This window comes from Astatotilapia calliptera, chromosome 13 (assembly GCF_900246225.1).
Source record: "Astatotilapia calliptera chromosome 13, fAstCal1.2, whole genome shotgun sequence".
In the NCBI taxonomy this organism is placed as follows: Eukaryota; Metazoa; Chordata; class Actinopteri; order Cichliformes; family Cichlidae; genus Astatotilapia; species Astatotilapia calliptera.
This window is the reverse complement of record NC_039314.1, coordinates 24513160-24526468: the sequence shown is the minus strand read 5'-3', so window position 1 is coordinate 24526468 and position 13309 is coordinate 24513160. Positions and strand designations below refer to the sequence as shown.

Genomic DNA, 13309 nt, shown 5'->3' with positions numbered 1-13309 from the left:
AAGTTATTGGGGTTTTTTTTTTTTTCCTTTTAGTTTATTCTCTGTGCAGTGTTTAAAAAGCCCCATATGGACTTCAATTGTAAAGTTTGCTATTGTTTTTGGTCAAACCTCATATGTGAAGGGATGCACCTGGTAGCAGCAGGGTTTGGTGGTGTTAAATGATGCTTGAGCCTAATGTGGGCGACAAATTGTGCCCATACGCAGTTAGAGAATTTCAGTTTGAACAGCGGAAATGTGAGAATAACTGTGAAGAACTCCTCAGCTTTCTATCAAGAATAAGGAAAGAAAGCAAAGAGGAGAGCAGGGAAAAGGAAGGGGAGCTAGAGCGCTACGTCAGTACTCTGGCAGGAAACCAGAATGTTCTGGACCGCCTGCGTGTGAGACGTACTTTTTGGCTTGGACTACAGGACAGCAGCCAACCAACGCATATGCATAAACTCACATACACTCACATCCATACATTCGAATCACACTTTTTTTTGTAACCATAGTGCTGGCAAATTATTGTTTGGTACCCTGTGAAGAAGCAGGTAGTTGCAGTCATATGATCAGAGCGTGTGTGGGCGTGCATATTTTTGCGTGTGTAGGCCACAGATGGTTGAGGAAAACTCAGAGAACTCAGATCAACAGCTCACCTGCTGCGACTGTGAACGCTACACTTCCGACACACACGTACACACACAAAGTCTGGTAAAGAAAAAAAGTCACGCTTGCGGATCAGCGCCTCACCTGTGGAGACTGAAAGCTTCTGCTTCCTCTCAGGGAGAAGCTCAGCAAGCACACACACACACGCATGGACACAGATTCCTTTCTTTCTGATTTGATTTGCATAATAGCATTGGTGAGCACATAGTGTAGGAAGGCACGTGTGACATTCTCATCGTGTATTGAGAAGATTTAAATAAGCATTAACGTCACAGCTTTGTTTCCTTTTGATTTGTTTTGTGTTTGCCACTTACATGTGTCCAGACACTGATCTATTAATATAATTTTTTCAATTCTGTTATGGTGAGCATGTGAAAAGGAATATTTATGTCATGTTGCTCAAATTTAGGCTGAGGTTTGCCCATTATTATGTCTGGTCTCGAGTGTCACAGCATATGCTGCTGGTCTGATTGCCGATTCTGATCCAGAGTTCTGCCTACAACAGTGGAAACATCTTAGTTTCTGGTCAGCAGTTTATGGATACTATGACCTATGGATGGAAAACTACAGTTTATCCATTTGTATTTTAAGCTTGGAATTATAGAGAATTTAGAATCACATTTGCTTCTTTGTTGATATATAATATGTAATTAACTGTAAATTACATGTTGCAAAGGCAGGCAGTCAGAGATGTTACCTGTGTTTTACCAGTTGTACAGCAGTAAACCACGATGGAGCAACAGTAGCCTGCATCTGTGACTTTTCACGTAACATTCAATAATGACATGTTTAGGAGCAGCTGAGGCATTTGCAATAATTTGCCCGTTGCTGTGTCAGGCTGCGTGACACTAACTGCAAGTGTTTGACAAATACAGGAAGCGTTTTTTCATGTTATTAAGCTGTAAAGCAATTTCTGCACAGTGTCACTTGTCATCTCATAGGAGGAAACTAATCTTCCCACTGTGCACAAACTGGTAATGTAAAGAGATGAAAAGCAGGAAAATGAAAGTAGACACCTGATTATTGTTTTCTGGCACTAAGAGTAATTTGATATGATGAAAACTGATTTGTTGAATGTCATATAGAGGTTTCATATTGTTTCTGCTTTATGCTGTAAAAATCAAATCAGTTTTGGGTATGATTCACACATAGTAGCAGCACCATCTACAGTTTAACTCCACAGGCAAGAACCTCTCACAGTGGTAAAGAGCAGAAACATGCTGGCTTTACACACACAAATACACACACTTGCACTGACACACAGAGACCATATGCTGTAAGCAAGAGCTGTGTGGTGTTCAGCTCTGTAGAGCGTCATAACCATTGCATGAATACATGCCAGAGGTCCTCCCTTTCTGCTGACATGCGTGTGCATTTGACTTCTTTTTCTACTGTGACAAATGTTAAGACAAAATCTTTTAGGTCAAGGTTAGAAGTCTGGGAAATATCTGGGTTTAAATAAACCATGACTGTTAATAGGAAAAATGAAAAAGCAACATTCTTCACACTTGTATCAGTGGCAAACTACTTCATCCATTGCTTTTGACAGGCTTCACTTATTGGTTGCATGTGAAAGTTTGGGGGGGTTGCTTTGTTGTAAAGCAAACCTCCATACAGCTGCATAAAATAGCAAAATAACTAGTAGATAAACCTAGCCTTAATTGACAGAAGCAGCCAGCCTATGCAGGAAAAACGTTGAAACATGGATTTCCCAAACTGTAGCATGAGGATTGTGTCAATGTGTTTGTTTGCCACCAAGCAACAGCATCCTTAAGTTATTAATAAATTAATACCTTGATATTGAATTTCATTTACATGATATGTCTGGACTTTAAATAGAAACAAGCAGCAGATAAAAACAAACAAAACAACAAACAGAAAAGCAGTTGTGCAGCTCCCAGCAAGTCTCCCAGAGGGGGCGAATTATTATTTATTCTGCCACACCCTGCTAACACACATGCTAGTGAACACACAAAGGTGTAAAACACCTCATTCATTATCTAGTGTGAGGTGTTTGCAGAAACAGACACAGTGGGAACAGAGCAGCATATAGCTCCTCAGAGACAAGAGACACAGGGATTTAGAGTGTGTTACAACACCTCATCGTGCCTAGCGCTCACTTTCCCTCTGTCTTCAATTTTCACCTCAACGTGCTGTCATGCCACTGATGTTTACAGTCAGATTTCTTAGCATGAGGCAAGTGAAAATAATCCACATGAATATATTTATTGAAACCCTGAGTTATATGGGGGTGTGAGAAAGAGAAGAGAAAGACGATAAATGATAAATGATAAACAATATTTAATAATAAATAATTATAACTAAAGCCATCGCAGAAAACTTTATTTTTCTATATTATGTTTTTTGTATTATATTTCTCCTCATGTTAACTTTTATCAAGTGGAAAAAAGTGATTGTGTTCATCTTCCAGCTTCATGTGTTTATATTATGCTAACCATAGCCATGTAGCTAGCCACCATGTAGCACATCATTATATACCAGCAAGCCCAACTTCAGTAACCCTACAAACATCACTGTTTAGTTTTCTATCTTCATTTATGTCGGAAGAGATAGCAGAGCTGTACGTTTTAATTTTTCAGATATCTCTCAGTCAGAGCATGGTATATAGACCTTAGATGGAAACTAGCAAGCTAACTCCCTGCTAACTTCAAATTCTGTTAAACTTAATAAATCCTGTTTTTATGGATGCCTGGATGTCAAACTTAATTGTTACACCTGGTAAAGCAGCAACACTGATCATGTCATTAAAGATGAAAGAATTTAGAATAGAATAGAATAGAATAGAATAGAATAGAATAATCCTTTAATTGTCCCACAAGGAGAAATTTGGTTGTAACAGCAGCCAAAAAGACAAATATACAAACAAACAGTACACAGGACACGGAACAGAAACATACACAATTTTCTTACATATTTACATTATTTGAAAAGTTTTCTAACTCTTAGTGATGCCGCAGTGTTTGTTTGACTTTGAGACCTGAAGAGTTTTGACCCGGAAACAGCTAATGACGTCAGCTAATGTTCAACTGGAGTGAACATTAGCTGTTATCTTCACATCATGGCGGAAGTAGCTCTCACTCACTTTTTCTATACACAGAAAGACACAAATTTAACGTGAAAGAAACTATCGCTTAAGCGCTTACTTATAGGAGGTCATGTGATTGTTGGGGTTTTCTCCGTTTTCTTTCTATTATTGTAGAATATGAAGCGCCTTGAGGCAACTGCTGTTGTGATTTGGTATTGTATAAATAAAATTGAATTGAACTAAAATGAAATTGAAAAAGAAAGAAAGAAACTGCTGTGTATTGATGTTGTTAACCACTGTGCTGATTAAGTTACGCTGATTTACCTCTTCCTACGGCCCATTCTCATCTACCATTACTTCCACAGGGCTATTTTATAAAATAAAAATTCTAGGGCTCCTCATGGTTTGCAGTGGCAGAGCAATGATCAGAACAACAGCAGCTGAACCAGTCACGTCATTGTGCCCATGCTTTGCATCTTTCCAGCATCAACATGACGCAGTTGCTGTCAAACAAGAAACGTTTTACATTGGCTTGTATTTTGTTTGTCTTTTATTCAGTTATAATCCATCTAACCTGCAGAAATCTTTCATAATTTTAAGGTTGAATTTCCAGTTTTCTTTACATGGATTAAGCCCACTTATAAACCTTAAGTGAATATTTTGACAAAAGCCATGGAACTTTAATCTCACTTTTCATTAAGACTTAATAACTGCAGCTATGCATGTATAGAGTCACTAGTCAAGCAAAACAATATTATGGCTTCATTAACAGCTCAGTCCTGAGTGCCAACAGTGTGCATCTTTGGTTTTCCCTACCAGAACACTGAACAACTGTATTTAAAATTTGCATTAAAGATACATAAACCTTTTCTAGACTACAGCTGAATTCTGCAGGTTTATATTTTTTTGTGTCTTGCCTATTTATCTTCCAAATGTATGTTTTAGATGGTTTTATATAGAGCACATTGTAGATATTGCTTGATTGTGCATAGTTAAAACTGTCTTTATATTTGAAACTGAATGTCTCAGTGCAACAGCTCATGTCTGATGGTGGGAGGGGTCCATCTTGTCTCCTATGGTATTCTCCTGTGAATTTCTATTATGGATGGATGTATTTGAACATACATACATATGAACATACAAATCTAAGGCAATGGCATCAAGCTATCATGAAATAGCAGATTAAAAGCCGGCTTATTAAAAAGATAAGCATTGGGAGAGTTCAGCAAGCGCACTACCTGACATGAACCATTTGTCAGCACAACTGTAAATTTGCTAAAGACATGTTTCTTTACAAAATGCCCATTAAGAGTTTGAGCAGATTACTCCCTTTAAGTATGAGTTATTTTGCAGTTGCTATCATTTTTCCTGTGTTGGGAAGGATACATTTTATGTGCCTGCACTTGGAGTAAGCTAAAAAAATAATAAAGAGAAAAGAAAACCACCTCCAGACACCCACATGCACAAATGGCAAAGAAGAACATAACTTAGTAACTGATGTTATGATATAAAATCAATGTTCTGTAATTTATCTAACTTTTTCATTTTTGTCCTTTTGCCTGTAGCTATGATGAGTGTGTCGGTCCAGGTTCGACTCAGATCTACATCCCTACAGATGACCCACCTCCTTACTCATTGGTGGACCCCTGTCAGGGGGGAGCAGAGCAGGATGAACGGCCTTGCTACTCCCTTACAGATCCTTCCCCACACTGCGGAGAGACCTCAGCCAGTGCTGCCTGGTTTTCTCCCTCCCACTACCCACTGGGACTGCAAGAGCAGGAGCATCAACATCTTGCATCCATCTCCTTCCCACTGGAGGCAGCACCACCTTATGAGTCAATGCTGCCAGAGCAGGGACAGCCCCTCCCTCTCATGCCATGTGACCTTTATAAACACCAATCAGAGAGGGGGGATGATGGCAACTCCCAGCAACTCCCTGCGAACCAGATCTCATAGGACAGTTAATTTGTTTCTCTCACCTGTGGGCTTGGTGAATTAAACAAACACTTGGGATGTGTGGAAAATAGCTTTCATTAGCAGCTGTGACACCAAACGATGGTCCAAAAGATGTGCATTTCTTCCACACGGTTGCAAAGACCTGAAGAGGCTGAAGCTTGACTGCAGTGCAGTCAAAACTCCAGCTTTCAACCATTTTACTGTTGTTTGACTATGGACAAAATAAAACTCAAGAACTGCATTATACTGCAAAGTTCCTGGAATGGCAACTTCTCTCAATGGCTCTCCTCTATGTTGTTTAGTTTAGTTTTGCCATGTGTTGACTGTTATCGTCTCCTTGAAGTAGGACTGATACAAGAGTTGTGTGTCTTGTGTGGAGTTTAGTCTGAATCGCTTCCAAACAAATGCATTTACATTTATCCATCATGTCATAGACAACAGGAAATTGAGTTTGTCTTTACAAGAAAGAGTATGAACAGTATAGATGTGGGTTTTAGTAGTCTAGTTTAAGGTATACACAAGCACACTCAGTACCATCCCTGAGTTTATTTTGCTGTGATGTCACATATCTTCGTATTTAGAAATGTTTTGGGAAAAAACTGTACTTAGCTCTGATGTTATATAGAACATGTCAACTACCAGCACACCACTGCTGATTTACAATCTCTATAGTGTGTGCAGACAGTAGCGTGGTTTATGGCAACCTCCAGTGTTAGTTTGTTGGTTGTGGTAGTTTGATTAGAAGGAGTTTGTGATGAAATGGCTGTGTATAACAGGGGAACTACCTGGACAAGGAATTATCAACATGCGATTTTTCCAGGTATATTTGTATTACCTTTTAGCACCATGATGATGCTATAGAAAACATTGCTAGCATGTCATTTGAATCTGTCATCACCAGAGAGGAGTTCAACTTGTCCAGCTGTATAAGTTGTCATAATTCTTCCAATCAAGGGCTCTGGTTTTAATGTCAATGCTGTAACTGGATCCCAGCAGCAAAATGTAGCTTGGAGCTCTCCTCTTGTCGAGGTTGGGTTGATGCAACGGAGAAGAAACACAGTAAACTGTAGACTTTATTACATTATTCACTCATAAGGGATGCTTCTGCGTTGTTGTTCTTGTTCTGCTCTCATAAAATAATTCACTTGGCTTAAACCGTTACAAATGTTCTCTGTATTGCACACAGGTGAGCAACACATGGCTTGCGATAGCCACTAAACTAATTACTAATGAACAAAATAAACTGATGTGGAAACTTTTTGGGTCATTCCATCTTAACTCATTAAATTTCTAGTAACTTCTCTTTTCAGCCACCTTTGTTTTCGACGAAATGTTCAAAGTTTGTATATATTCTGTATGATAATTGTTGTGAAATTTTACCTTAAGATATTAAATACCTTTCTAGATTTTAAAAACAACAACATTAATTTACACATTAGTGTAATATTCAGGCACGTATCCTAAACACAATGAAAAATTTAAAACAGCATGGAAGTTTAGTGAAAATAGCATTTTTAGGTCAAAAAGCATTCTGTGTGTTTCATTTTACATTAAATTTTGAACATTTAAATTACTTTGTCAATAGTGGTCTTTGACAACGTGAGATGGTTTTGGGGGCAAAATGTCATAGCATGAAAGCAAAATGTCATAGCAATCATGGCATATATGCAAACCATGAATATTTTTAGGAAAGTCAAAGATGGCTGAGCTGAAGGACAACGATGATTTGAGACAGAGTGACCCAGTAAGATTTTTTGTAATATGCAAAGCCTTTCGCATTTGATTCTAAAAAAATGTTTCCGCTACAGTATCTCAACATTTAAACATGTAACTGTCAGCTGCAAAGTTTCTGCTGGTACTTGTAAATCAAAGGGTCCCCTTGAAAGGTTATTACATCATTCTGCCTGACAGGCACCAGACTTCTTTTACAGGCATTATTTAAAAATGTTTAAGGTGATAAACATGTATGGACTGTTCCAAGTGTTAGAATTGCAAAATGGTTCAAGACAAGACAAAATAAAATTATCATTGTGTCCTTGATACAGTATTTCCTTGTTATTTTGCTGTAGATGCATCAGGGGAAATTAGTTTATACAACAGCAGATATGTGGTCAAATGCATCCCATTAGCAGGTGGTTTGGGTGATCTGGTAATGCTGTGTATTGGTGGTCATTTACACTAATATGCATCAGAGCTGACTGTTGCTGAGCAAACTGCTTAAAGTGTAAACAAAGTAAATCCAGATACAAATGTTTTCGATGTTTCACCATTTATGCATCATTTCCTAATCAGAAACAAAGCAATAGATATGAGCTAAAATGCATCAGCTGTACATAAATTGAGTTGAGCAAAGGGGAAGTAAAGCCAGTCGGAAGCATCTGTAGTGAACAATTTTGCCAATTAATAATTAGTCAGCATTAAAACGGTAAATAAGTTAATAACGGAGAGATAATGTTGTTATTTTAATATATATCTGCAGCCATTCTTTCAAATGGACCATGCAATCATTACACACTCCATTCTGTTAATGAGATGTGGGGAAACATCAGGGCAATTAGTTTCCAAAGAAATCTAAATTGTTCATTATTTATTTTGTGTTTGAGTTTGAAACATAATAAGTTGGGAAATTCTTTAAAGTACAACAAACATGGTACAGTTACCATGACATAGACATGTTCAGAGGGGGATTTTTACAATGTGGGTGTTATCTCTGAACAGCCCGGTTGGATAAAAGCAGAACAAATCACAAACTTTTCTAACTTAACCAAAATGGAACAAAAACCCAGACAGCCACTGTTGGTGCACAAAATATGAATATACCTGCATTATGGTCACCAGGCAACCTGATCTATCACCTCAGGTGTCTGTGTACATATGTTATATAATTTACTATATGTGTCACAAATACACAAAATGTTTGAATGAAGTGTTTAGAGTTAAAATTGGGGCTATCCTGGAGACACTAAGACCTGTAGACAACATCATCATTCACCAGTTATTGAAGCAGGAAGCCACTAAAGGCTGAGCTTTAATAACATTTTTTTTCAATGTTAGTTTAATTTGAGAAATTGACAATTTTTTTAAAATTATCTTTACGTGTGACATAGTGTTTTAGTTAAAGATGTGCCTATTAGCCCCCAGACTGTTAGCTTGAACATTGTAGCCATAATTATCTCAAGGCAACCAATCTGCTGCTTTGAGCTAAATCTCTGGTGATGTACTGATTTTGTGATGTAGGTAAAAGCATGCTATTGTAACTGAATCCCTGTTAAATGCCTTGTGATGACAGATTTTACTAAAGGATACCATTTTCTTGACTGTTTCAAGCTGTTCTTAAGGGTTCTAGTTAATCACTGGTTGTCTTTTGGCTCAAATTAGCACCTGGAAACGAGCCACTCACAACATTTACTTCATTACGTTAGAATCTCAGTACTGCTTTTAAGATTTTAAGCATTCAGTCAAGAGTAATTTTCTCTGATGGATTACCATATGTTGTAATAAAACGTTTTTGTCTGCCATTTCAAAGTTTCTGCACTATTCATGTTTACTTATTTTCCTCTCTTTCATGTTTCTGACTTCTATATACTATAGAAAAAGTATAGAGTAAAATCATTTGTAAAAATAATATGAAATAAAAATGATGGGTTTTATGAGAAGATGTATAAGCCACATAACAAACGTGATAGAATCACCCAGGCTAGCAAAGATTCAGACAGGCACATTTAAACCAATTATGTATTTTGACCATATTCTCCTGAGAACCGAGGAAAAAAGTATCTTCCTGTTGAACTTTTTTGTGATTTCCTGTCTCTTCGGAACTGAAAGAGACCACCCAAACACATGAGATATCATCAGAAAGACCAGGAAATTCCACAATTAGGCACATCAGGACTTAGTAGGGTAGCTCCAATAAGTCAAAAGTTATAAAGACCAAAATGACAAATGACCATGAATGAATATGCTGGGTCTCGGAAGAATATTTAAAAATCAGACATTATGATAAGCCAGTTTTACATTTATCCACTAGGGGGCGCTGCAGAACAAAATAGTCTACACAGAATGGTGAGAACATTTATCTAACTACAGCAGTGTTTCCCGACCTTTTGGAGCCACGGCACTTATTTTACATTAGAAAACAGCACACCACCAAACAAAAATGTCACAAAAAGCATATTATATTTTTTTCCCGTGCATTAGGTATAGCGGAATTGGCTTGGTTTGTCCCCAGTATACCTTTTTTGCTTTCTTCTGATCGCTACTCATGCTAGGGCCTTCATCTGGGTCAGAATTTTCTCCAGGACCCAGGTCAGATTGACTACTTTAAAAAAAAAAAAAATTTTTTATCTATTGCTATTACGCGTCTCACAGCATGACTATTACGCAATTGCTTCTTTGTCTTTGTTTCACTGGCAGTTGGCAAACCATTTAATTAGAGCAGGAAGAGAAGGTAATTATCCTGCCCGTTACTCATGCCGATTGCTTAGAGTACTAATCAGGTGGAACGGTTGGGAAACACTGAACTACACAACGTTCTGTATCAGAGGAGGAATGTGTCACACCTTTATAAGATTAAACAAAAGGTAAAATGGAAAGATCATTAAATTTGTCTGATTTAATGCAGTTAATAGGAACTGTGTGAATTCTTTCTTAGTTAAAGTGTCTCAGTCTTTAACTTAATTGTTCAGCTAGGATTGCATTACTTTGCAGGTGCATTCTCTGTAAGTAAATACAATTTTGATGGTTTACATGTAACCAATCATAATCTAAATAAATTGTTTTTTGAGCAAACACTAGCAAGGCCCACATTAGAGGCTCTACAATGTTGAAATATTGCATCAGTGTGACATTTGCAAATTCAAACTTGTGATTAGATTTATCCATTTTTTTCTAAACAGATTTTTAAAAGTTGGCTAATTATGGGTTATTTTAACCTGACATTTTCCTCTGTGTGGCTGTTGTGATTCTGTGGATTTTGTGTTATTATTTTCCGTGTTTTTGGTAGATGTTTAAGTTCCCTGAGCATTTCCCTATCTGCTCCTCTCTCTGTCACATCTTTTTGTGTTAAGTGTTAGTCTTCATGTTCTTTCATACATGTTAAGTGTTAGTACCCATTGTATTTTTTCCTATTTTACAGTGAAGATTTGTTTCTCTCATGCCCTGTGTAGTGTTGCTCTCATCTGCCTGATTGTCCTTGCCAGTCCTTACTCTGCTGTTGGACATTCCCTAATCAGCCTTTATACTTTTTCACAGCATCTACTCCATTTCCCGTGTTTGTTCCCTGTGCTCAGCATACTGTTAGCCTCACTCATTGTGGTTATTGGATTATTGTTTCTTTACTTTCTGGACTTTTCTCTGCTATTTTAGACTTTCTCTTATAAACCATATTAAAGGCTCACTTTTTGCTGAAGTCGACCTCTTGTGTTCTGCATTTGAATCCTCAGCCTTACACTCCACACACCTTGACATCTTCTAACTTCATACTATTCTCTTCTACATTTTGTTTTTGTCTGGTATGTTATTCTGCAAAAACAATAGCAGTTACAAAAGTGATAATAATAGTATTGACAATAAGATATTTGGAGAGGTTAGCTGAAGAGTCACAGGGAGATTTTCTGAGTTTGTATTGACTTTTTTACAGAACTGCGGAGGAGGGGAGTCTCATTTTACTCTAAGAAAAACAAGCTCTTTGACAAAACAAAATCTTTGATAAATATGAAGTTACTCTGTTTCTAAATTGCAGTCATCTGGGGAAATGAAAAACAACATGCAAATGGCACACTTTTTCTATTTCTTTTTTTTTTAGAGCTACATAGTTACACTGCTGAAAAATATGCAGTCATGATGTATCTGTTCATCTACTGTTTACAAGTTGCAACATAGAATACTAGGAATTACAGAAGGAGTCGTTTATACGGAGCCCTTTTGGTGGATCTCATTGTAACAAAAACACAGGTTTTCGTGATTACTTTAAAAAGGGTTTGACTTTTTGTAACATTAAAACAGAGTGACTGTAGATGAATAGTTTCAACTCCTATTTGCCTTGCTTATACGTGCAAATTTAAATTGAAGCTTAGTTTCAAGTCTTTTATTTCACAATCATTGTTTTTATTTAGCGTCAGTATGTTTGCTTTGAGTGCTCTTTATTGCTAACCCAGTCAAATACCTCATATCAGTGTGAGCAGTTTAGTTCAGTTCGCCAAGCTCTGTGCTTTTGAATACAGGGAACATGTGATTTATTTTTAGAACACTTTATTTCCCAAAACTGACCTGGGTAGATTTTTAAGATGCTTCTGACATGTGCACACCTAGCTTAAGTCCTGCTGGACTGGTTTATAAGTCAGTCTGAGACACTGTAAACAGCAGTTATAACTTTAAAGACCCATTGAGAGGCTACTGCTCGTGAATAAAAAGGTAAGATGAGCTATTATTAAAAATCTGTTTTTCTCCCCTTAATGTGGAATTGAAGCCAAAGGACTACACTAAACCTCATTTCTCCTGTAGAAAATGAAAGCTCATATTGTGCTCCTGATCCTTGTTCTTGTGGTCGGACTTACAGTGATGCCTGCTTATCCCAATGAGGACTCTAAAGGTAAGACCTGTGTGTATGACTTAGAGAATACTCAAACAGCCCTTACTAAACACTAAGTTTGTTTATGATGGTTTCAATCTTACAGTCATTCCAGATTACATAGCCCTACACGAGCTAGAGAGAGATGGAACTTTGAAGCCATTTATACCAGAAAATGCAGGAGGTATGTTTTTTTTTTTTTTTCTTGCGCAGGAGGTATGTTGACTAAGAATAGTTTTGTGTTTGCTCACATTTGTGTGTGTGTGTGTGTGTGTGTGTGTGTGTGTGTGTGTGTGTGTGTGTGTGTGTGTACCATGTTTAGATATCTTTGTAAGGACCAAAAATTGGAATGCTACTATACTTGTGGGGACCAACAGCCCTTATGGGGACAAAATGCCCAGCCCCACGAGTTTGGAGACATGTTTAAGGCTCAAAATGTGGTTTAGTGTCAGGGTTACAGTTAGGCTATGGTTAGGTTTAGGCTAAGGGTTAGAGTTAGCCATTCACTTGTGATGGTTATGGTAAGTGGCTAGGGAAAACATAAAGTCAAGCAGATGTCCTCACTAAGATATGAAAAGAAGTGTGTTTGTGTTTAAAGTCTTTACCACTATGGCCATGAAGTTGCCATAAAAAACTGTACATGCAGTACCTCAGGGTTGCACCTCAGCACAATTTTGAAAGTACTGACAGGTGTGCTGTACATAAACTTACCAGAAATGTATTTACTTAGACCTCGAACAACTATGAAACCAGAAAGTTGTAGAGTTCAGGATAACAGACTAAACCTTTCTCAGAGTATATGTTGGTTGTACTTGGTGTGGAAGTAGTGTTTGTGACTTAATGATCTTTTGTTTTTTTTATTGCAGGGAAACCTGATGATCCATGACAGAAAAGAGAGGTTTTCAAAAGCTTCTTATAAATGTGGCTCCCACCCAAGGCATGCTGAATAAACAAACATGGCAATCATACAAATAATGCTAATGTAAATATTTTGTGTTATATTATATACAGAAAAATAATAAAGTTCAACTTGGATTTAAAAGGATAATCTGATATCTTTAATTCCTAATTTACAATGCTCTAATTTAGATTAT

The 13309-nt window shown here is 37.3% G+C and overlaps 1 protein-coding gene and 1 long non-coding RNA gene across 3 annotated transcripts in view; both read left to right on the top strand.

Annotated features, from left to right (window-relative positions):
• Window positions 1–9165, top strand: part of bean1 (brain expressed, associated with NEDD4, 1) — a 57320-nt gene extending 48155 nt beyond the window's left edge. For both annotated transcript variants that reach the window (XM_026189861.1, XM_026189862.1), the window contains one exon: window positions 5257–9165. In XM_026189861.1, coding sequence (XP_026045646.1) covers window positions 5257–5647 — 391 coding nt within the window. In that variant the 3' untranslated portion in view covers window positions 5648–9165. The remainder of the gene's footprint in view (window positions 1–5256) is intronic.
• Window positions 9166–11975: 2810 nt separating this feature from the next.
• LOC113035309 (uncharacterized) lies at window positions 11976–13260 on the top strand. The gene is made up of 4 exons (XR_003274335.1): window positions 11976–12058; window positions 12149–12236; window positions 12322–12399; window positions 13082–13260. It is a non-coding gene; the product is annotated as an uncharacterized LOC113035309 (long non-coding RNA).
• Window positions 13261–13309: the final 49 nt, after the last annotated feature.